This window comes from Podarcis liolepis, assembly GCF_965112155.1.
Source record: "Podarcis liolepis genome assembly, chromosome: Z".
NCBI classification, from domain to species: domain Eukaryota; kingdom Metazoa; phylum Chordata; class Lepidosauria; order Squamata; family Lacertidae; genus Podarcis; species Podarcis liolepis.
The window spans coordinates 43,764,565-43,786,729 of NC_139570.1; the positions used below are offsets into that span (position 1 = coordinate 43,764,565).

Below are 22,165 nucleotides of genomic sequence, written 5' to 3' on the forward strand. Positions count from 1 at the left end.
TCAAACCATCTTGTCCCAGTGAGCAGCCTGGCTGTTGAATTCTGCACCAGCTGAAGTTTCTGAACCATCTTCAGAGGCAGCCCCATGTATAACATGCTGCAGTAATCTAACCTTGAGGTTACCAGAGCATAGAGAACAGTAGTCAGGCTATCCCTGTCCAAATAAGCGTGCAGCTGGGCCACCAGCCAAAGCTGACGGAAGGCACTCCAGGCCACTGAGGCAACCTGAGCCTTGAGCAACAGCAAAGGATCCAGGAAGACCCCCAAGCTACATACCCGCTCCTTTAGAGGGAGTCTAACCCCATCAAGAGCAGGCAACCTCCCACCCAGTTGGTTTAGGGAACCATCCACTAACAGTATATCAGTCTTGGTTGGAAAGAAGAAGACAGGCAAGTGGGGACTGGTGGCAGGCAGACTGAAGTTGGTGAGGCAATGTCCCATTTGCCCTAGTAGACCACCCTTTGCTCTCTGTTAGAGAAAGGGGCATAGTAAGCAGAGGGAGAAAAGCGCCGTACACTCCCTGAGCCCAGAGTCTCTGATGCAGGCTGGAAGCTGGAACGCAAAATTGAATGCAACTTTGACCCTGTAATGACATTTTCCCCAGATGCAGAAAAGAATGGAGCAACACTTGTTCGTTGTTAACAATAATGTGAGTGCTCATGCCACTTCTCTGATAGGTGAGATTCTCCAAACAGCACAGCATGAATGTGGTTTTGCTTTCTTTTGCAAGGCGGCCACTGTGGTGAGACACTCCCCTGCTTTCAATGCTTTTGGTGTTAGCAAAAGTTTTGAGGAGGACATTCTGCTTCACTTATGTGCGTCTCATAACTTCCAGATGAAATTCTGCGACATTTCATACTACAAATATTTCAGGGCAGGGAGTTGTCCCACTTTTGTTGCAATAGTGCACCTCTTGACAGTGATAGTGTGGGAACACTGGGGAAGTATCACAGGACAACAAGTAAAGCAGAATGACATGTGGATGGTCCAGTATGAATCCACTACAAATGCATCATTATTGCATCAGTGTCATGGTGCAAACAAGCAAGCAAAAACAGTCTGGAGGGCCCCTGATTTTATTTATAAATATACAGTTATGTGAGTGTTGTGAGTGTCGGTGGAGGCACAAGAGTCCATGGCTTCCACATCAGAACACTAGAAATTACCAGCCACCGTCCCAGAATGCTGCTAGCTTACAGAGCTGAAATGTGACTCTGTCTCACTTCTCTTTCCCCCTCTTTGACAAACTACAGTTTGTTCCTCTACACAGACACCTGGTTTATACCATCCTTGCACAGGACTGGGAGGAGATAAGAACATTTCATATTGGGTATCTCCTAGGTGTTGTGAAGGCTTGAGGTGGGTGGGGAACCTTAGGCCTGGAGGATTAATGTGGCCCTCCAAGCCTCTCTATCTGGCCCTTAGGACTCTTTCCCTCCTTTCCAGGCTTTACCTAACACTGCTCCTTGAGTGTTTTTTGGCTGGCTGGAATGTGTCTTTGAACTGTGATAGTGCCTCTTGCTTCTTTGTGTGGATGTGCAATGAGAACTACTGATTTTTCCATGGCTGCAATGTAAAGCAGGGGCTCTCTGACATTTCAGACCTTCTTGCATGCAATGCATGTGCTCTGTTACTGAGCTTTCAGCTTTCCTGAAGGAATTCCACAAACAGCAGATCGCATGCTTGGATCCCACAGACTGGTGTGTTTCCTTTTGCCCTATAAAGAAGTAATGGCACTCTGTCACTGATCACAAGCCTGCAAGAGATGCTAATCTGTAAATCTGGTGGTACATGCTCATTAGGAAAACAAAAAAATCGGAACTGAATCTTAGAACCTGTTTTTAAGCCCCATCTCTGGGGTGCTTGCTTTGGCTGAGTGTGCAGTGGATGGATGTTAACAAAATCAGGTCTATTAATTGTGCCAGAAAGGTTAAGATGGCTAGGTCAAGTGGAATGATTAGATGATGGAAGTCTACTGAAAAAGTTATGTCAGGAATTCACTTGGAAAGAGACCAATAAATGGACTATACAACTTTTAGAAGACATCTGAAGGCAGCCCTGTATAGGGAAGTTTTAATATTTGATGTTTTATTGCACTTTTATATTTGTTGGAAGCTGCCCAGAGTGGCTAGGGCAACCCAGTCAGATGGATGGGGTACAAATAATAAAGTTGTTGTTGTTGTTATTAAAAAGACAGAAGAGGATTTGGAGGAGCCATGAGCAGTAAAAATGAGAAAAAAATCACAGAAAGCAATCATGGAGGATAATTTTAAAATTAAATGCTATATTTGTGATGAGAGGAAGGGAAGATATTGTTTTGATTTTTGGGTTGTATCCAGTGTTAGCACTACTCTAAGTAGACCCATTGAAATTAATGGGCAACACCAAGTTAGAGTCATTAATTTTAATGGGTGTACGCTGAGTAGAATTTAGTTGGACCCATCCCTTTGTATTGAAGGTGACCCCCAGAAGAGCAATTGACCACACACGGCAGGTGTAAGGTATCTTTGGCCCCTCTAGATGTTGCTGAACCACAACTATGATGCCCACCCATCCATGCTGGGACTCATGGTAGTTATAGTTCTTCTTCTTTTTAAATAAATAATTTTTATTAATTTAAATTACACACTTATACAAAGAATTTACAATGACATTCTACAAAAAGAGAATTAAAGAAAAAAGAATTAAGAAAAAAGAAAAGAAGAAAATACAGAAAGAAGAAAGAAGAAAAAGCAAATTTATATGCATAAAAAACTCAATCTTCCTAATTAATACTTAATTTAACACTTAAATAAAAAAGACTTCTGACAAAACGAGTCTTCCAATCATTCTCATTGTACTGTTTATACTGTCTTTTTTCGCACAGTTTTATATTCTTTAATATTGTTCTGGTCTACTCCCCAAATGGGGAGTTATAGTTCAGTAACATCCAGAGTGCCAAAGGTTCCCCTAACCTGATATATGCACTAAGTCTTTCTAAGGAGGGACAAGCAATTGCAAGGGATAGAATACATTTCTTCTCGCTTTCCTACTTGGAAGCCAGTCCTCCCCCACGATCAATGTAATGGGCTTGCTCTGCCATCTAAGACTTAGGAACATAGGAAACTACCTTGGTATAAGTCAGACCATTAGAACCCCTGTTTTGTGTGCTGAAGGTCCCTGGTTCAATCCCCAACACATCTAGGTAGGATTGAGAGAGACTCTTGTCTGCAATCAGGCACACCATCTATGTGGGGCCATGGGGACCGAGCCCCTCCCAATTTTCAGTGTAGGGGCTAGGGCCCCCAAAGTTCTGCAGTGGCCACCACACACACTGCAGGGTACCTGCACAACATGTCAGTGTGCACCACAACGTGTGAGAGTGTCGGCAGCAAGCCACGAGCCTCCTCAATCGTGCCAAACTGATGTGCCACACAGCATCAGTCTAGTGATAGTTTGCATCTGCCGTATGATTCATAAAAAAATTCCCTCTGGCTCACAAATGGCCAATAGATACTGGTTCAGCTGAATGGGCATCCTTGCCCATTTTGTCCTGTGTTGCTGAATATGTTCATAAAGTATTATCCATATCTCTCTCTCTCTCTGTACATCAGATTGCAAGATACAATGCACATCTTTTTTAAGAAAGAAGAAAGAAGAGCAATTCTGCTGTGCAAACAATATCATTGTTAAAGAGCTATTAGTTTTGCTGTAATAAAAACATTTTAGCAGATAGCGATGGATCTCTCTATTACTGCAATCCATGCACTTTGTCCCAGTTTCCTTTTGTCTAGGAGACAATTTACAATTTTATTACTCTCTGCTGCATCTCAAATTCATTCTTTCTTTGGCAGAAACAGATCAGAAGGAGATACTCTGGCTTCATATAAAAACATAAATACCCACCAACTGGGAAATTGTCATTTAGAGTTAGCCATAAACATTTCATTCATGTTGGCTCAGCCCTGCTGTAATGCTAGTGGTGTGAGCTTTTCTAGTCATCTGTTTTGCTAGATTCATTCTACACCGAGGAGGGAAAATACGTTCAGCTTCCTTCTGTTGCCACATGTTTTAATAAGAAGAACAGTAGTATGATAGGATTGAAGGGGCTGTAGCTCAGTGGCAGAGCATCTGCTTTGCATGCAGGAGGTGCCACATCCAAGCCCCAACATCTCCAGGGAGAGCTGGACCCTTCCCAGTGCCAGTCAATGTAAACAATACTGAACCAGATGAATCAATAGTTGAATTCAGTATAAGGCAGCTACCTAATATTCCTATGCTTCTGTGAAAGGTCTTGCGGTCCAACCTCCTGTTTGGTGGCAGGCATCCAGAGTAAGAACATCCCTGATGGATGGCCACCCCAAATTTGCTGGAAGACCTCCAGCAAGGGCAAGCCCACCTGCCCTGGAAATTATTTCTGATGGCAAACTGCTCTTATCATCAAGAAGTTTCTCTCAATATTCCATCCAAATCTCTCCTCCTGTAAGTTCAGCCCTTTGCCGTGTGATAGCCCTTCAGGTCCTAGAAGAACGTATTCAGTGTTAGTCATACTCAGTGTAGACCTATAGTCTTATCAATTTCAGTGGGTCTGCTCTGAGTAAAACTTAGCCCTCGTCTGCTCTATACATTTAAAGCAGTAGCATACTACAGTGGTACCTCTGGTTGCGAACAGGATCCGTTCTGGAGACCCGTTCGCAACATGAGCAGAACGCAACCCGTGTCTGCGCGTCTGTACGTGTGTGGTCGCGATTCGCCGCGTCTGTGCATGCGAGTGATGTCATTTTTTGCGTCTGCGCATGCGCGAGCGGCAAAACCCGGAAGTAACCCCTTCCGGTACTTCCGGGTCACCGTGGAACGCAACCTGAAAATGTGCAACCTGAAGCAAATGTAACAAGAGATATGACTGTACTTTAAACAGTCATGACTTCCCCCAATAATGCTGGAAACTATTTCCCTCACAGAGCTGCAATTCCTGCAATTCATCTGGTTCCTGGAGTGGTTCAGCAATCAATCCTGAGAGGCCTGCATAGAAATTGTATTTAAAAAACCCTCTGAAATTGAAATTTACAGATTTGCCCGAATGTCCAGTGATGGTAGAATTGGAGGCCTTGGTATGAGAATCAGGATGCCCCAAATGTCTTTGTTTGCACCTGTGATATGTTAGAGGGCATGAGGACAATGAGATTTTCCAGGAAGTTGGATTCTGCACCCAGTATTATATGTTGAGACTATCCTACACTTTAATGCCTGGCTAATGTCTCCTTCCTTATCTTGCAGTGAAATACAAGCAGGCATCTTATACACTTACTGGGTTTCAGTAATTTCTGGGATGGAAGAGAGCGAAACATCCCCACCACTCACCTATGTCCATGGAAGCGGCTACTGTGGAGATGGAATTATCCAGAAGTAAGTGCATGGTGCTTTTAAATTGATTTGATGACACATCTAGGGATGTGAACATCTGTAGTCCATCAAATGTTGCTAGAGTACAAGTCTCATCATCTCATCAGAGTTGGCTGCATAGGCCTGAGTGTTGCCTCTGGTGAGCAGGCTAATCCCTAGTTTAAGGCAGTAATGAAGGTGTGAAGGTACCTCAAACATTATCTAGTCCAAGCATCTCCTGATACAAGAATGAGACATTGGGGTCATAATAGATAGCTCAATGAAGATGTTGACCCAGTTTTCAGCAGCTGTGCAAATTCCATGCTAGGGATCATTAGGTAATGAAAATAAAACTGCTGATATCATATTGCCATTATTCAAATCTATGATGTGGGCGCATTTGGGAAGCAGTATACAGTTCTGGCTGCCTCACCTGAAAAAAAGGATATTGTAGAGTTGGAAAAGGTTCAGAAAAGGGTAACCAAAATGGCTGCCAGTAAGATCGACTTTTTGGGAAAGTTCATTGACTGTGAATAACGTATGTTGACAGACAGCTAAATAAGAGAAATATATTGTCTCCATTGTTTCTGTTTGCACTTGAAAAGGAGCAAATATAACTGAAAATCGAACTAACTTTGTTGCTGGATCTGTGTTTAAAAGGACGGATACAAATAGAAATTGTTTCCCCTAGAGGGAGTTTTTGAAACTGTTGCAGGAGTGGAGCTGGGGAATTTTCCAGCTGTAGAGATTAAAGACCGTGAGAAACAGAGATTGACCTTGGACAAGAATGTTGACAGAAGAAGCCTTAGTGATTGCATTTTGCAAGACAAGTGCTTTATTGGAACAGCTTCATAAGAAGACGGATGTGAGGATTATTAAAATTGACAATATGGGACAAAAAATGACTGATTTGGGACAAAAAGTGAATACCTATACAGAAACAACTCAGGATTTGTTTCAGGAATCTGTTTTGACATGGCAAGCTGTGGAGAAGACGAAGGAGAAAGTTGTTGTTGAACCTCAAGTAATTGCCCCAGCCTTACAGAGGCAATTTGATAAACATAAGCTGTTGCCCTTTACGATTGAATCCAGAGAAAGCCAGATTTGGAGGGATGGAGTCCCGCTTGGATTGGAGAAGAAAAGCTGGATAGATCCCCTTATGCAGGTTTGGGACCTGGATTTGGGTCAGGGGGAGATTGGAGCTTTGGAGGGACTTTGAAACACGCTCTGAAATATCTTTTGGACTTTAGTTCTGAATATGGAGAAAGGGCTGACCTGTCGAGAAGGAATAAAGACATTGTTAGGTTGGAGTTTCCCCAAGATCTACTCCTCAGTGCCAAAGGAAGGAAATTAAGAACAAGATCAGCAGAAGACAAAGTAAAGCACATGTATAAATATGAAGAAGATCTTCAGAAGGGACATGGAAAAGAATTAAGAGCCTCGGATAGAAGATCACCAGGTTGATGGACCATATGGAATTGATAGAAAGGACTGACAGAATCCGAGACCAGGGAGAAGAGACGGTGGAAGAAGATTGGAAAAAAGTTTAAAAATTTATTTAGAGAAAGATTGTAAAATTAATGAGTTTTAGAAAAATTGTTGGAATGAAATTATATGGCTTTAGTAGAAATGTTATAAGGAGTTAAGTATAAATAAGTTTTAGGGTTTTAATGGTAAGATTAGGTTAAAATAAACTAAGACAATTAAATGACAGAAAATAGTGAAAGATGGAAAGGATTTGCTGAAATAATTAATAACTAGAACACAAAAAAGGGAGGTGTGAGGAGGTCGATGAAACAAGTTAATGAAAGATAAAGATATGGAAATATTGGATGTGTTTTTAATTGTTTTTGCTTTTGTTTTTGTTCTGATGTATTGTGTCTTTTTTTTACATACGTACTGTAATGTATTGATTTGTATTGTATTGTTTAACTTTTCTTTTTTTTCCTACTTCATTTTGTAATTCTTAAACTTTCAATAAATATTATTTTTTAAAAAAGAAAGAAAGAAAAGGGTAACCAAAATGATCAATCACTACCATGAGGAAAGGTTGCAGATGGAATCTGGGTATTGGGATCTATGAGCAAAAAGACTGTAAAAGTGACTACTAAAGGTTGCATAACGTGTCCCCCAGTTGATCCACAGTGCTGAAATGGTTGTGCATGCTTTTAAAAGAGCATTCATGTTTTCTTTATGCTGCATATAGACTTCCGTTGTACAATAAAGTGTTTTGTGGTCTACTACTAGGATTGGAGGGGAAATAAATTCATTTCACAATTAAAGACTAACTTACCCAATTCACACTTTCAGAAATAATATGTGAACCCAAGCACAGCCAGCTTTCGATATCCACACTTCTCCAAATTTCACACTGCAGTTTTCGCACTGTGCCCGACCCCCATTCTACCATTCTCATCATGTGTTGAGTGATGTTCGGGGGTCACTTCTGGGTTCAGCATCATGCATGCATGTGCGATCACCCGTCTTTCAGGCAGAGGTGAAACTAGGCTTTTGTCACCTAGGTCAAAGACCCGGTTTAGCCCTTTGCTCATTTGTGCGTGCACACACACACACACACACACACACACACACACACACAGAGGCTGGGAGCCTCAATGGTGCCCCTCTGGGGGCTTCACCTGGAGCAAAAAACCTGGCTAGTCCCTTCCCGCCTATAACTACAGGCATGTGTTAATCAGTTGTTGCCTGTATACTAGGAAGAAGTGTGCACAAAATGAATATATAATACAAAAATGCATATTGGGGAGAATCGTCAACAGATGTGGAAATATTGAAAACTTAAGACTGTAAAAAGGAGAAACTAAATTTGACAGATTTGCCGATCCTTACAAATGTTTTTATTTTTCTTACTTTCCCTCAATATACATTTCACTTTATCAGCCTGTAATGGGAGAAGGAAGTAGAAGAGGCAGAAGGGGTTATTTGGACCATCACAGCATTAATTTCCCCCCTTTTTTGTATCTTGCTCTCAGGGACCTCGGGGAAGAGTGTGATGACTTGAACAAGGTCAATGGAGATGGATGTTCCCTCTTTTGCCGTCAAGAGTTGTCCTTCAATTGCATCGGTAAGTGTCTTTGGCATGGCATGGCTGGTGGCATAACTATTCTGGCTACCAATCAGCTGTGGGGTTGGAGTGGGGAGTGTATTTTATTGGTATGGATATGGTGAGGCAATCTTGCTTCTTCTGTGACTTTTCTTGCTTTCATTGGGGATGAATTTTATGAGTTGTTGGTTTGCCGATTTTGGATTTTATGAACTTGGTAATTTTTGGTGGCTGTTAAATATCTTGTGTATTTGGTTGTGGGCATCATAAGCTCCTTTTAAAATCTTCTATTTTGGAAGAAAAAAACCCCAGGCTATAAAAATGTGTATTTTTAATGAGTGCTTGAGTTAATAACTTAAAAACCAGGGAGAGGTAGCAGGAGTGCTTATGCACTGTCCTGACACAAGAGACTAGATGCTTGGACAGAAGAGCAAACTCTTGAGTCTTGAGCTTTATAGGGCCTGGTTGATCAAGATTGGTCTGTAGGGTCAGCTGATGAAATTTTCAGGCAAGCTTAGATGGCACCCTTGAGGCACAATACTCAGTTGGCCAGGCTTGCAGTGACAACAGCCAGAGCCAAATTGCTTGCAGTCCAGGTTCAGTATCTCCGTTTCCTTGTATCATATGTGTTTATGCTTTGCACATGTTCCCTGTGGCTAATGTGTGCAAAAAGGTGAAGAAGGAAAACCCCCTGGTTTCATTGGATGCCCTGAGTTCTAGTATTACAAGAAAGGGAGAAAAACTCCTCTCTATCCTTTTTCTCCATGTCATGCACAATGTAATGCACTTCTATAAAGAGTCCCCTTACTTGCCTTTTCTCAAAACTACAAAGTCCCCAATTCTGTAATCTTTCCCCCTAGGGAAGTTGCTCCAACCCTTTGATCATGTTGGTTGCCCTTTTCTGCAGCCAGGACAACACACACACACACACACACACACACACACACACACACACACAATACTTCTTCCCAGATGTCTCTGGGAGAAGAATGCTTTAATTGAGATTCCTGCATTTGCAGGGGGTTGGACTAGATGACCCTTAGGACCCTTTCCAACTCTACAAATCTATGATTCTATGATTCTATGAATGCCTATAGATAACAGAATTCTTTTTAAAATGCCTCTAATATGTGACAAGAAAAGATGTAATCCTAGTGATTGGATGAACTTCTCTGACTATATTGCATATGTGTGTGTGTGTGTGTGTGTGTGTGTGAGAGAGAGAGAGAGAGAGAGAGAGAGAGAGAGAGAGAGAGAGGATGAATTGAAATGAGCAGCTATATGGAAAGGGATGTTGGAAGCAAAGCTTTCTTAGGAAGAAAAACAGAATTTGTTGCTATCTCCACCTCTTCCTTTCTTTGGCTGGGTTTCTACATGTACCATTCTTCTGACAGGCAGAAATCCAGCAGGTGGGGAGGATGTGAGTCATCGAAATTAATGTGCATTGCTTAGATCCATAAATTTCACTGGGTCTACTCTATTAGTATGGCCAGAATTGGAAACAACTCATTGTGATGGATTGCTTTGAAGCCATTTCTGCACTATGTAAAGTAATTTTTAGCCTCAATTACCACCCCTATTGTCCCATCTTTTGCCTGACCTGTCCCTTATTTTACCCAACCAAAGTAGCAACCCTATGTCTCTCTCTCAGCATCTGTTGAAACTGAGTATCATAGATAGCCCTCTGGACTTTGACCTCTGCAGCACATTTAACTAAGATGGGGTAGCCAATATGGTACCTTCCAGAAGTCACTGGACTACAGCTTCTATAACCTCTGCCCAGTCCAACAACATCTTGAAAAGACCATGCAGTGGTTATTTCTAAGCTAAGCCTTCAGTCTCGCTAAATTAATTAGAACTATTTTAAGCACACTTAAGAATTGCTGTGTTAGAGGACTATATCATAGCAGTCTGGACCTGAAGAGACCTAGCCCAGAGATTTAGCTCCTAATTAATTAATTAATTTGTATACCACTCTTCACCTGAAGATCACAGGGCAGTTCACAACATAAAAATGCAAAAGGGGAACACAAAATACAATTTAATAATAAAGAAATAAAGGAGCACTAGATTCCTATACAAAGGAACTGACTAAGGAAAGCTTAAGGAAGTCCTCTCTTATGGGCTGAAAGGAAGTCTTAAAAGAAATTAGAGCGCAGGTAGCCAACAGGTATCCCTCCCTATGGTTTTTAATTCAATGGTATCCAGAGATCAAATATCTGTTTTGCCTGCAGTTCAAGCCTTTTTAGCTGAGCTACCCTTTGTGTCCAAGGCCCTCTGAAACAGATGTGCAGAGCGGGGTGGAGTGGGGGTAGCTTTGGGAAGGCTGTGATCTGAAAGGGCTGCTTGCAAGCAGAGGAGAGAGGGTGAAGAATAAGCCTTTGGGAGCCAAAATGGGCCCAGCTGAAGAAGTTGACACCTTCTTTGAGATGCTAATAAGTGCCCTTGAAGAGGAATCAAAGGTACTTTATCCTTTCCTTTCAAGGGCTATAATTGCTTAACCAGATCTCTTTTGCAAGGCTTGCTGTGCCTTGATTAGCGAGGATTGCTGGACACAAAAGCTGGTCAATGTTGAAGCCATCAAGAGGCCTGTAGGTTTGCAGAGCCAAAGACCTTACCAGTTGATTATATATACTTGTGCATCCCATTTATAAGAGTTATATCCCTTCTAACTGGAGCAAAGAAATCCACGGTGACAGAACATCTGCCTTTCATGCTACCATAAATTTGTTTATTATAGTTAAAAAGGTACCTTGAAGGTCTTATTGTTATTAGTTGTTTTTTACTCAAAATTTGACATTATTCAATTCACATTCAATAGAATAATTTTTTTACATTTTGACTTCCCATCCTTAATGTCTGTGGTACTCCTGTTGTATTCCTTTATCTGTTGCCATAACTGCCATTCATTTTCTATTGCATTATAACTTATATTGAAATCATTTATTTATTCTCCTTCCCTTGCCTATTAGAGAGTGGGGAGAGAGATAGGTGATCAAGATGCTGTTGCACTAAAAGATTTCTGATCCACAACCCTGCTAAGTTTAAGAGCATTTTTTTATTAAGGGGGGAGGGTTACATTCCGCTTCCATCTATATGTCTGTGAAAATCTAGGATATTGGCCAGTACATAACTTAACTCGTATCATTTTTTTTTTAAAGGGGGGGGGGTGTTTCACACACACACTTGTGTCAGTGTGTATATTGGAGGTTACCAGCATGGGAGTCATCATAACATCTTAATGACGGCAGGAGAGGGGTGGGATTTGGAAACCTGTGTGTGTGTGTTCCACAGCAGCAGTGTGACTTATTCACACATGCTTTTATTGCAGGCTTTGCTGTTATAATACTGGTGTTCTTTTGCAGCTGAAAGCCTAGAGGGGAGAGAGTGTCTTAAGATCAGATTTTGGAGGGGAGGGGTGCAGAAGGAAGGGAGAAAGAATTGCTTAGCTAAATGTAGATTCTTCATTGTTATTTAATGGCTGGATTAAGAGCAAGGTGCATCTAGTCCAAGGTGGATTCTGTTCAGGATTCTAGTCCAGAATCCCGCCTGCTGGGTGCTTTTAGGAAGCTGCAGAGCAGGGCACTAAAAGGGTGGCATCATAATGGCCTTCTCTTGGTGCTTCTCCCCCAGCACCTGGAATTCCAAGGAATGCTACTCCTGTATATGGAGGCTCGGTTTGCTATAATGGCTAATAGGCCTCTCCTCCACGGATAGCATTTGTGGTTTCTATATTTTTCTAAAGCTGGAAAGGCTTTTGACAGCCACTTGTCAAAAGGGCAAATGTCTGGCACTGGCTCGCCAAAAAGTTCTTCACTCATTTCCTACAGTCCACTTCTCTCTATTGCAATTTGAACAAAAAGTTACTCTGTGCGTGTTCAGAGGCCTGCTCCTTTCTCTCTTCTTGTAATCACTGCACACTGTGGCTGATGCCAACCCATGTTGAGGAAAACGAAGCTCTACAGTTTGGGGTTGTTTCCTGAAAAAAGCGCAACAATTTCAATGATTTCCTGGCAACCCTATTCTAACAGCATATTATACACTTTCGAAATCGTTTTTTCTTGACCCTCTAACAGTTTTACTTCAAATTCAGATCTTTGTTCTGAAAAACCAAATATCTTATTTTCTTATATAAGTCATTTATTTGATGATGTTGGAGCCATCCCACCACCCATCTCTGGATTTTTTTTCCAATTAATAACCTTCAGATAATTTTAATATATCTCTATATGCACCCCAATCTCCTTCCATATTCTTCTGAAAACATGCCTTTATTGGAGATAACCGCAATGGTGTTTTTCTTTCAAGTACATTTTTATATCGAAACTGCACATTATATAAACTTCTCCTTATAACGTGATCTAAAAAAAAATCTTTGTGCACCTTAATCTTCTCATACCATAAATAGACATGGCACCCAAACCTTCTACCATAACCTTCAAGGTCCAGCAATCTAGTTTCTTTCCATATCAGCCATTCCCGGTGTAACCAACTCAAACACGGTCCTTCATAATACAATTTTAAATCTGGTAAGGAGAACTCACCTCTTTCTGTAAAATCTGTTAATATTTTAGATTTAATCCTAGAGTTTTCCCCGCTGCCAGATAATTATTTTTGCCATTGTTTCAAGCAATTCAGGTTACTTATTATTGGAATAGTTTTAAAAGAAAACACATCTTAGGTAATACATTTTTATAGCTGATATTCTTTCCATCAATGAAAGTTTCATTCTTTCCCACCTAAATAAACCAGTTTTCATACTGTTCCACACTTTAACATAATTATTTTGATACAACATTGCATTTTTATTTGTTACCCATTTGTTGTTGTTTAGTCGTGTCCGACTCTTCGTGGCCCCATGGACCAGAGCACGCCAAGCACTCCTGTCTTCTACTGCCTCCCGCAGTTTGGTCAGGCTCATGTTTGTAGCTTCGAAAACACTGTCCAACCATCTCGTCCTCTGTCGTCCCCTTCTCCTTGTGCCCTCCATCTTTCCCAACATCAGGGTCTTTCCCAGGGAGTCTTCTCTTCTCATGAGGTGGCCAAAGTATTGGAGCCTCAACTTCACGATCTGTCCTTCCAGTGAGCACTCAGGGCTGATTTCCTTCAGAATGGATACGTTTGATCTTCTTGCAGTCCATGGGACTCTCATGAGTCTCCTCCAGTACCATAATTCAAAAGCATCAATTCTTCAGCGATCAGCCTTCTTGATGGTCCAGCTCTCTCTTCCACACATCACTACTGGGAAAACCATGGCTTTAACTTTGTTACCCATATATGAAGCTAATTCATCTTTCCCCCCACCTTTATACCCATCTCTTCTTGTAAGTTTCCTTTCTTTTGCCACTCCATATTTTTAACTATCATTTTAGTTTTATCCTTCTTTACATAAAAACCAGCTAATTCACCATACTGTTTTATCATTTCAAAATACTTTCATTGCATTATCCAAGGGGTTATCCACAAAAAAACCTATGTCATCTGCAGATGCCCTTAATTTATTACACTGTTGTCGTATGGTCTTCTTCTTGTTGTTTTATTTACACATCACATTTTCTAAAAATTGGTACTCAAAGTGATTTACCACAGAATAACAGTCCAAAGGCAATGACAGAATAACCACAATGCATAATGAACATAACAATACCTTTTGCAATACTAAATCAATAATGAAATCATTAATATCTGTTGTTGATAAATTATTAACAAATCATTTAAAATACACCCATAAAAACAAATGAACTCAGAGCATGCCAAGAGGCCAGTTAATACCCCAGTATAGCTGTAAAGATAATGACAGTAGTAACTTGAATAATCTTATGTAAACTGCCTGTGAAGTCAGCCTGAAAAGCGGTGTATAAAATACTGTAAGTAAATGAATAAATAAGATGCAACTAGCAGGTTTCTCTTCAGCAGACAGTTTTGCAATAGGGGCCCCAGTGTTGGCTGTGCCAATTCTGGCAGCATAACTTTGCAAGGTTTCTGAGCTGAGGGGATGCAACGTGGACAATTTATTGTTTCCCTTTTCTCATATCCAGACTCCTTTGTTTATGGCAATACAAGTTGAAAAATCCCATTGGGGAATAACATGTAGCTTTACAGCCTGTTCTAACAAAATCCAAAGCTTGCCAATCTTTTGGCACAACCTTTCCATCAAAATTATTCAAGTGGTTCTCTTTTTGGCCCATTCATACTCACATCCGGTTACCATCATCCGGGGGCTACACAGGTCCCCCACCCATGGTTTAGATGATACTGTCTCTCTGCAACTAGCACTAGTAGCGCCCTCTGAAGGAACTGATAGCTAGTGTTCAGCTTCTGTGCGACTGCTACTGCTGCCTTTTATTAATAACCATGGTAAAGCATCTGCTTTGCCTCTTGAAAGTCCCATCTTCAATCTCTGGCATCTCTTTTGTGATGCTGTTTTCCCTTCTGCTGCTCAGTCACTTGTTGCTTTCCCTGCTGGTTGGATATGAGTTTGTTCTTTTGTCTGGGATAAGGACTGTTCCACCTGATCCTATGAGCCTTTGGTTTTTATATCTAAATGTTTTATATCAGTGTTACTGATAAGGTGAGATGGTTGAAGAACATACCTGTGTGTGGGTTTCCCTAAGCTAATTAGCCAGCTAGAATCCCCCTTGCTTGGAAGAGTACAGGGGAAGGGGGTGGGCGGGTTGCATTAGCTGCTGGAAATAACCCCTTGTTTCCCTCCTGGACCAATTGCGGCATGAAGTGTTCCTCCTTTGCGATCTTCGCCACCTTCTTTCTTTTAGAATTGGCTCACATGCAGCAAAGATCCCTTCCACCCGACCTGTTCACAGAGCATTCACCACAGTTTGTTTTCAGGGAGGTTCGACAATCCAGTGACATCATCTGTTTATTGAGCTTTTATCCGGATTCGCTGGCAGAGAGGATAGACAATGCTGCTTCAAGCAAATGTCACCCTGCTCTTTCCCAGTGTGTTTTCCAATCTTTTATCACAAAAAACAAGCAACCCCCCCTGATATTCCAGAGCTCCAAATCGACTTTAATTCTGCAGCTGGACCTTTGTTATGTGAGTGAATCCCACTGGAAATCGCAACAGTGTGGAAGTACTCTAAGTTATACTCAGTTAAGAGCCATTGAAATGAATAGACCTAAGTTTGTCATGGCCATTAATGCCATTAATGCGTCGACTCTGAGTAGGACTAATATTGGCTCCAACCTATCACGTTGGGCTGTATTCAGTTAAGACCTACTCAGAGCGGACCCACTAAATTCAATGAACCTAAGTTAATCATAACTCTTAACTTCAATGAGTCTACACTGAGTAGGGCTAGCATTGGCTACCACCCATTGTATTCAGTAAAGTTTTGCCAAAAATAAACCCATTGAAATTAAGAGATTTGTCAGTCATGTCCATTGTTTCCAATGGGTCTGCTCTGAGTAAGACAAATATTGGAGGCAACCCATCAGGCTGTATTCAACCAAGTTTTGTCCATTGAAATTAAGTTATCTTAGTCACCCATGTGAATTGTTTTTGATGGATCTGTTCTGAGTAGGTCTAGCACAGAATACAACCCATACTCTGTGTGTGTGTGTGTGTGTGTGTGTGTGTGAGAGAGAGAGAGAGAGAGAGAGAGAGCTGTGTGATGCTCTTTCGTTGCCCAGACATGTCCATACTTTTATCTCCACCACAGTCTGCTCTTGAGGCTTCCACTCATTTGCCTGTAACTCAATTAACTGCCTCTTTTGTTTTCTCCTGGCTTCCTCCCCAGCCCACCCCAGCCTCCTCTTAATCAGATAAGGCCTGGACCAATCTGCTTAGGCCATGGGAGGTAAGGAGAGGGGTGTTGGAGGAGGAAGGGGGAAAGAAAGAAAGGAGGGAGAGAGGGGGAGGATCTGTGTGGTCTCTTCTGTCAGGCTGTCCTGGCCTCTTTGGAAAACAACGGCAACACAAACATAAAGCCCAGATAAGGGATAATAAGATTGTTTTATTTCTCTCTGATGCTCTAGCAAATGCGAAGGTGGCTAGGATGGAGTAAATGAAATAATTTGGTTTTGGCATCTGGCTGCATGCTGTTTTCACACACTGCCTGAGATGCCCTGCTAAACCATATGGGATTCGGCTCTCCTCATAGGATCTGATAGCAGAGCAGAAGTTTGCTGTGAAGAGAGAGTACTGTGGGGTGGGGCAGCAGTACACTTGTACCTTGGAAGATGGACAGAATCACTTCCGGAAGTCCATTTGACTTCCAAAACTTTCGGAAACCAAAGCACGGCTTCTGATTGGCTGCAGGAAGCTCCTGCAGCCAATCGGAAGGCGCGCCGGACATTTGGCTTCTGAAACCCATTCGAAAATCTTTACACACACTTCTGGGTTTCAATCATTTGGGAGCCAATTTATTTGAGAGCCAAGGCATTTGAGATCCAAGGTATGGCTGTACTGGTTTTATTGCTTCACCACCACCACCCCTCCACAAATATCTCATACCTACAAATTGCAAGAACAGATATTCCAACTAAATGTTCAGAATAACTTTCTCATGATGAGAGCTGTCTGACAGTAGAGTGGACTCCCTCTCACTCACTGGAGGTATTTAAACTGAGGTTGGGTGGTCGTCTGCCAGGGATTCTTTAGCTGTGGTTCCTGTATTGTGGGGGGTTGGACTAGATGACTCAAGAGCCAAGCCCATGGCTCTTCCCTTCCCCATACACACACACAGTTTGGAATGTGTGGGGTATCTTCCCACCACAGATAAACATGTGCTTCCTTCTCACTAGCAATAGACCACTGTCAAAGGGGTAGTATAGTGCAATGGTTAGAGAGGTAGGAACCCCCTCAAACATGTAGTTTTCTTCCATAATAGTAAGGGCAGGGAATCTTTTTCAGCTTGAGGGACTCTTTCCATTGTGGGAAACCATGCAAGAGCCACATGTCTGATATTGATGGGACCTAAGTTGGTAGGACAGAGGTGGTTGCCTTAAGTGAACTTACCTTGGAGGAGGAGTTACCTTGGATGGCACTGTAAGTCTGAATCCAACCCAATAGTTTTAAAGAGCCTATTTCAAAGCAGATGAAGAAGAAAGGTGTGACAAACTTCTCTTGGGAAGTACCCTAAGGGCTACCATGTTATAATCTAGGCCCTTTCCCTTGTCTCCACTGACCACACTTCCGCAGATGGCTGGACAATGAAGAGAGGTTCAGAACTGAGCCAAAATCTCAAACATGTTAAGAACATAAGAGCCCTGCTGGATCAGGCCCATCTAAGTCCATTGTCCTTTTTCCCCAGTGGCCAAGCAAGGTGCCTATGAGAAACCCACAAGCAGGAACCAAGCATAAATTGTGATTCCCAGTGGCTAGTACTCCAGGATTTCAGTATGGGGACATTTGCAGCGCTGCATAGAGATACCAGAAATTGTACCTGGAACCTTCTATGTGTGAAGCAGCTGGCCTGCTCATTTGTGAAGTCTGAGTCCAAATGATGACTTTAACTCAGGCGCCCCCATCTTGAGCAGGAGACATCATGTACAGTGGTGCCTCGCAAGACGAAAAGAATTCGTTCCGCGAGTCTTTTCGTCTTGCGATGTTTTTCGTCTTGCGAAGCATGGTCCGTCGCAACTGTGCCTCTTCAAGCGGCTTAAAAAAAAAGTGCAAGACATTTTCGTCTTGCGAAGCAAGCCCATAGGGAAATTCGTCTAGCGAAGCAACGCAAAAACGGAAAACCCTTTCGTCTAGCGAGTTTTTCGTCTTGCGAGGCATTCGTCTTGCGGGGCACCACTGTATACTGCATCATGCTGCATCCCATTGTGGCCCTCATCATGGTACTTGGGGAGGGAAGGTGAATTAAAAGTGTGTGGATTGTCTCTTTCTTAACACCTCTGCTGGTGCCACTTTGAAGATGCTTCTTCCAAAAAGCTTTTCTCTGAGTGGGGCCTCACTTCCTCCCCCACCCTTACTTCTGTGAGTTCAAGCCATCCCACCAGTTCTCTTCTCTTTAATAAATCAGAGCTCCTTCTGCCCCTGCTAATCTCATTGTTTTGGTAGACAGCAGTGCATTCAGGGAAATGATTAATATTCATGAGCTTGCAAGCTCTGTTTAGGAGAGGATCCTCTGGGGAAGCTAAAATTTTAAGTGAGTGACACAAACCTAATTTTATACATCTCCCCCCCCTTCCTTTTGCTCCCCCCCCCCCGCACACTCCTCCCTTTGTCATGGAGGTAATGTGCTTAAAATAAATTGATGGATGACCATCCATATTCATTATGACCATGCTTCTCTTCGTCTTCCCCATTCCTTACACCCTGCAGAGAAACCAGTGTCCAAAAGCCAACTCTCTATCCCTGCACATCACTTATTGTGAATTCCTCCTCCTCCTCAGAATAGTAAGCAGGGCTTTTCTGAACAACTGCTTCCTTTGTCAAAACAATTGAAAGGTAGTGGTGTGTGTGTAGGGATGTTTCCAGACTGTCTCTATTTTCTAGTGGGATTAAGTCGCATACTAGCAAATTTAAGTTGTGCTATTAAACTTGATTTGGACTTCTTGAACAATAGTGCCTTCCCGACCCCCAACCCTCAGATAAATAAATAACTTTTTTGCGATAAGCAAAGTGATGAGTAATAGCACTGCGAAGTGTCGAGGTGGCCTTTTGCTTTACACAATGTTAGCTGATATTCCCACAAACAACTCATAATGGATGCTTATTAAATTACCCAGCGCATGTGATAATTAAGAAGCGGCTTAGTCATGCTGGCCACATGACCCGGAAGTTGTACGCCGGCTCCCTCGGCCAATAAAGCGAGATGAGCGCCGCAACCCAGAGTCAGCCAAGACTGGACCTAATGGTCAGGGGTCCCTTTACCTTTACCTTTTTATCCATCATTTTAGATGTACCTGCAACACCCCAGTTTCTCATACAAAGGATCCATTTGTGAGCATCAACCCCCTCCATTCTTGCACAGCCTGTTCTCTTAGTGGCCATGTAGATACCTATGGGGATCTGAGTGCAACAGCAGCACCTCTCCCACTTGTGTGATTCCCAGCAACTGTCTTTCAGAGGCATGCTGCTTCCGACAGTGGAGGCAGATCACAGACATTGTGGCTAGTAGCCCCTGATAGCCTCATCCTACATGGGTTGGTCTAATCCTCTTTGAAAGCTCTTCAAGCTGGTGGCCATTGCTATCTCTTCTGGGAGCCAATGCAATGGTTGTAACTACACACTGTGTGAAGAAGTGCTTTGTTTTGCTGGTTCTGAACCTTCCAGCACCCAGCTTCATTGGATGCCCCTGAGTTCTAATATTACATGAGAGAAGGAGAGTGTGGGGGCACCTTCTCTATGTCCGTGAGGCGAAGCAATGGGAGACCCAAGACTGAATATACTTTTTTTTTTTTGCAGTTGGCAGAGGGACTAAACTGAAAAGGCCAGCATAGTCCAAGAATCTGTTACTCAGAAACAACACGTGTGCATTTTTGTTCATTGTTTTTTAAAAAACAAAAGTTGGACATGTCATTATACGGTACAAGGCCTGTTGACATTGGCACGGTCCCTAAGTAAACAGGCTTGCTTAAAAATACCCTTCTCCCCACCCTCCCTTCTCTAATTTTGCCTGGCCTTTTTCCCCTTTTCTTTAAAGAGTAGCTATTGTAGAAAAGGAGGTGATTCTGATGCCAGCAGCTTCGTTCCAAACTGAAAGCAGGATGCAGGGTTGTGTGTCCACCCTTCTCTACCCAGTCGGTTTTGTGCAATTTGAGCCCCAGGTGGGGGATTTTGCCAAATGGGGTAGATTACCTTTGAGTTTTTGTTTGGTTCCTTATGTGCAGTCTGATAAAAGGCTGTCCATCACAGACAAAATCATTATTGTTGTGGTTAATAAATAATGATAAAATAATAATAATAATAATAATAATAATAATAATAATAATAATAACAACAATAATAATGGCTCTTGCAAATATAGTGGAGAATGAAGGAAAGAGACATTGTTAGTTGACATCAGCAGTAGATGCATTCCATCAGTCCTGATTTAAGTAGATAGATTAATCTAAGCTGTCCATATGTCTGAGCGAGATTGACTATTATTATTTTTATTTATTAGATTTCTACCCCACTTTTCCTCTAAGGAGGTCAAGGTGGTAGCATGCAGTTTTCCTCCACCCCGTTTTGTCCTCATAACAACCTCAAGAGAACTAAACATTCAGAAGAACCTTCCGTACTTGTGCAAACTGTTTGCTAGTGGTGGTGCTGGTGGGGGGACTTTCTGTTGCTAGAGTTGTTTAAAACCTGCCTATGGGGGAAGTTAGAGTTTCTTTTATTTAGAAGACATTTTTCTAAAATGCCTGCATTTTGGATGTGTTAAAACACACCCAACTAAAATGCACTTCATGCGTATGTCCTGTTTATAAATATAAATATATATTTATATATAAATATAAATAAAATAAAATAAAATAAATAATGTGCCAAACTGGAAAAAAGAATAGAGTGGTGTAGTGGTTACAGTGTTGGACTAAGACTAGGGAGACCAGGGTTCAAATTCCCCACTTAACCTTGAGCCAGTCACTCACTGGACTACCTGACAGGGTAGTTGTGGTGATAAAATGAGGAGGAGGAGAACTATACATGCCACCTTGAGCTCTTTGGAGGAAAGAGGGTATATAAATGCAATAAATAAATAAAATAAATTATCAGATATACCCATGTGTGCCAAAGTAACAGTCACAGATCTGTGTCAATGATATACCTTCCTTCTCTTCAACAATGATCATCTGGGTCATTTGGCTAGGAATGGAATCTCTGGCAAGTGCCAAAGAAGACTTTAGATTAAACTCAGGCCAAAGACTGAGTGTGGGGGCAGGAGAACAGGTGTAGGAAACGTTATTTGAAGGATAGCTGAAAAAAACACAGCTCAACACCACATCTGCTGTTTCTGAGAATGAGGCCAAAGACTTATCAGTGTTTAATATAGCCAAGTTCTAGTTTATTATTAGAAATATTTTTTTAAATAAAAAACACACCCTCATAAGCCAATTACAAGTCTGCCCCGCCCAGTTTATAATGAGGATATAAAGCAGGCTTCTTTTAGTCTAACATCTGTCTCAGTACTCTTAAAGGCCAAGCCTTCCTACCAGTGAATACATTTCTCTCTCCTGATACAAGTTAGACCCTTGGGAATTCATATGCTGTGTTTATTCCACCAAACATCACAACTTCAAGATTGCATTTTTAATATGTATTCCCCCCTTCTCACCGTGAACCATTCAGCAAGTTCCTGTCTTCCATCGTTATGCCTGACTATTATTTTTGCCAGGGCAAGCTGAGTAACAACCTAATAGGCCGTGGACCAGTTGCTGACAACAAGGGATGGGTGCTACTATTATACAGTGGTGGGGAACCTTTTTCAGCCTGGGAGGCACATTCTGATCAGGACAACCATCCAGGGACCACACCCCAGTGGTGGCTTTGTATAGTAGGTCAGCTTCTTCACATGGCACCAGTGTGCCTGCCAGTACCTCTTAAAGGTAAAGGTACCCCAACCATTAGGTCCTGTCGCGAACGACTCTGGAGTTGTGCACTCATCTCGCTCTTTAGGCTGAGGGAGCCGGCGTTTGTCCGCAGACAGCTTCCGTGTCATGTGGCCAGCAGGACTAAGCCACTTCTGGCGAACCAGAGCAGCACACGGAAGCACCATTTACCTTCCCACCATAGTGGTACCTATTTATCTACTTGCACTTTGATGTGCTTTCGAACTGCTAGATTGGC

General features: G+C 42.1%; 1 protein-coding gene across 1 annotated transcript in view; it reads left to right on the forward strand.

The window, feature by feature from the left end:
- The window catches only part of PAPPA (pappalysin 1), a 231,910-nt gene that overhangs the window by 93,347 nt on the left and 116,398 nt on the right, over nucleotides 1-22,165 (forward strand). The window contains exons 8-9 of the mRNA XM_083485697.1: nucleotides 5,256-5,384; nucleotides 8,354-8,445. Of these exons, the coding sequence (XP_083341823.1) occupies nucleotides 5,256-5,384; nucleotides 8,354-8,445 (221 nt within the window). The remainder of the gene's footprint in view (nucleotides 1-5,255; nucleotides 5,385-8,353; nucleotides 8,446-22,165) is intronic.